Below are 2,207 nucleotides of genomic sequence, written 5' to 3' on the forward strand. Positions count from 1 at the left end.
CACGACCAGTTTGACGAGCCTCATGTTTATATAAGAATCCTGGAGGAGTTGCTTCATTTAAGCTAATATAGTCATTTTGTTTCAGCCAGGTTTCAGTGAGACAGAGTGCATTAAGATTGTTTTCTGTTATTATTTCATTAATGATAAGTGCTTTAGGTGCAAGTGACCTGATGTTTAGGAGACCAAGTTTTACGAAATTTGTATTTTCACTTTCTACTGGTTTTTCTGGTTTGATTCTTACTAGATTTTTCCTGGAGCACACAGTACGTTTATTTCTTAATCTAATAATACGAGGAACAGACACAGTCTCTATAGGATTCGCCAGATATGCGTTACTGATGTTTAAGTGGGGTGAACAAGAGTCTAGGTGGCTATAGTGTGAATTTTGTGAATTTTTACCTGCTAGTCAGATGGTGCGAAGTAGTCTGGAGATGTTGTCCGACAGGAGTTCAGCTCCGGCTCGACTGGGGTGCAGGCCGTCAGGACGGAAGAGCCTAGGACGCTCCCAGAAAAGATTCCAGTTATTAGCAAAGAGCAATTTCTGTTCTTTACACCATGTTATTAGCCATTCATTCAAAGCTAAAAGTCTACTGAACCTTTCATTTCCTCGGCGGTAGGTAGGAAGCGGCCCAGAAACGATGATCTGCGTGGCGGGCGAGGTGCGTCGAACCGTCTCGATCAGGCTCCTGAAGTCCTTCTTCAGGATCTCCGACTGCCGGAGCCCGGTGTCGTTTGTCCCCACGTGGAGGACAACGGCACCAGGGCTCTCGGCAGCGCCCAGGATGGTTGGAATCTGTGTAGAAATATTTTTCACACGGGCACCAGGAAAGCAGAAAGTACGTACTTTATTACCTTTTGAGGAGGCGGCACGGACGTGACGAACGATCGAGTCACCGATGATGGCCACATCGGGACCCGACTCGCGGAGAGGGGAGAAGCGGTTCTCCGTGGAGATCTCGAACACAGGCGGAGACGTTCTGCCCCGGGATCTGGGAAGCACCTTGCGCGGCTGCACCCAGGCGCCGTGGTAGCCGGGTGTCGGCGTGAACGACGCCTGGCTGAGCCGCGCCCCGGGTGCGCTGGGCCTGGACAGAGAAGGACGCGGGGTTGAGGTAGAGGGAATGATGTGGTTGTAATTTCCACGTACCTTAGGTGATGAGACGGCCTTAGCATTAGGTACGGCGAGGAGCCGTTCCCGTAGCCGCGACCGTCTTACCACCAGCGCGCGGATCTGGGACTCCACTTCTTCCAGCTCCAGCTCCAACGCCTCCATCGATGCTTCTCCTGCACACAAGGACAGAGACGGAAGCGACATTTTACGGGGTAAAGAGCAAAGCCAGTAAGTCAAAAGTGTATGGTCAAAGAGGTCGGTAGCTTTAGCTGACCAGCGGCGCTAGCAGGCTAAAGCTACAAACAACAGGCGGATGCTCGAGGGACAGACCGTTTTTAAAGCAGCTTTGTTTGTATAAATGTATTAAGGGTTTGGTCACCCTAAGTAGGAGAGACAAATACTTAGCGAATGAGGAAGAATTTAATGATTAAGATTTAAATTGCGAGTAAATAGCAAGTCCAAACTTCAAGCACACAGTGTGTGACCGAACGGAGACAGTGACGCCAGTGACGTCACTCGAGCATGCGCGTTCAGTTGTAAACTGAACTGAATTAAACTGAACTGAACATTGACCTTTATTCTAAACTGAACTGAGGGCGATTCAATTTAACTAGAACAACACCAGCATGCTATCACTACTCTCCTGTCTGTCTGATTTCCTGAAATGTTCCAAAATCTCAAATATTGTTTCAAATATTGAGTGTGCCTCAATCTCCAGCTGTGTGCAGCAGATAAACAGCACCATGACAGACATGAAGGAAGCCGATATCATGTAATGTTTATGAAAAATACTACAGTAAGAACTTTTCCAATGATTATTTGATGTATTTGTTGTAGAGTTGCAGCGGTGAGTCACACACAATTTAGTTACAAAGTTCACGCACGCACACACAGAAAAAAACATACCGTATGTTTGACTTTGCACTGTTTTAGCACAGCAAATGTGACAAGATACATGTTAATATCGACTGCTGTATGGATATCTGTTATGGCAATGGACAAAATAAACCCGATTTAACATCCACAAACCAGGACTGAAGCATATTCCTTTACAATTGTTCCGATATGTGGCTGTGTGGATAAAGTATATGGTAAA

The 2,207-nt window shown here is 46.6% G+C and overlaps 1 protein-coding gene across 4 annotated transcripts; it reads right to left on the reverse strand.

The window, feature by feature from the left end:
- Nucleotides 1–220: 220 nt before the first annotated feature.
- On the reverse strand, nt 221–1,625 carry LOC147842793 (uncharacterized). Of its 4 annotated transcripts, XR_015498303.1 has the most exons (4): nt 1,442–1,625; nt 1,217–1,284; nt 597–1,085; nt 221–494 (listed from the first exon to the last, which is right to left on the reverse strand). XR_015498303.1 is itself a non-coding variant. In XM_087265182.1 (3 exons), the coding sequence occupies exons 2-3, from the start codon at nt 1,271–1,273 to the stop codon at nt 407–409; spliced, it is 765 nt and encodes a 254-aa protein (XP_087121308.1). In that variant the 5' UTR covers nt 1,274–1,284; nt 1,442–1,625; the 3' UTR covers nt 221–406. The 4 variants fall into 4 exon arrangements, 3 of the variants coding, with proteins under 3 accessions (XP_087121308.1, XP_087121306.1, XP_087121307.1); XM_087265182.1 differs by having other exon boundaries at nt 597–1,284; XM_087265180.1 differs by having other exon boundaries at nt 221–1,284.
- Nucleotides 1,626–2,207: the final 582 nt, after the last annotated feature.

Source organism: Danio rerio, chromosome 8, assembly GCF_052040795.2.
Source record: "Danio rerio strain M-AB ecotype USA chromosome 8, GRCz13ab, whole genome shotgun sequence".
NCBI lineage: Eukaryota > Metazoa > Chordata > Actinopteri > Cypriniformes > Danionidae > Danio > Danio rerio.

Bases quoted from the DNA above. Each gene is read 5' to 3' on its own strand.
- LOC147842793 (XM_087265180.1), bottom strand. From the start codon at position 1,273: ATGGAGGCGTTGGAGCTGGAGCTGGAAGAAGTGGAGTCCCAGATCCGC.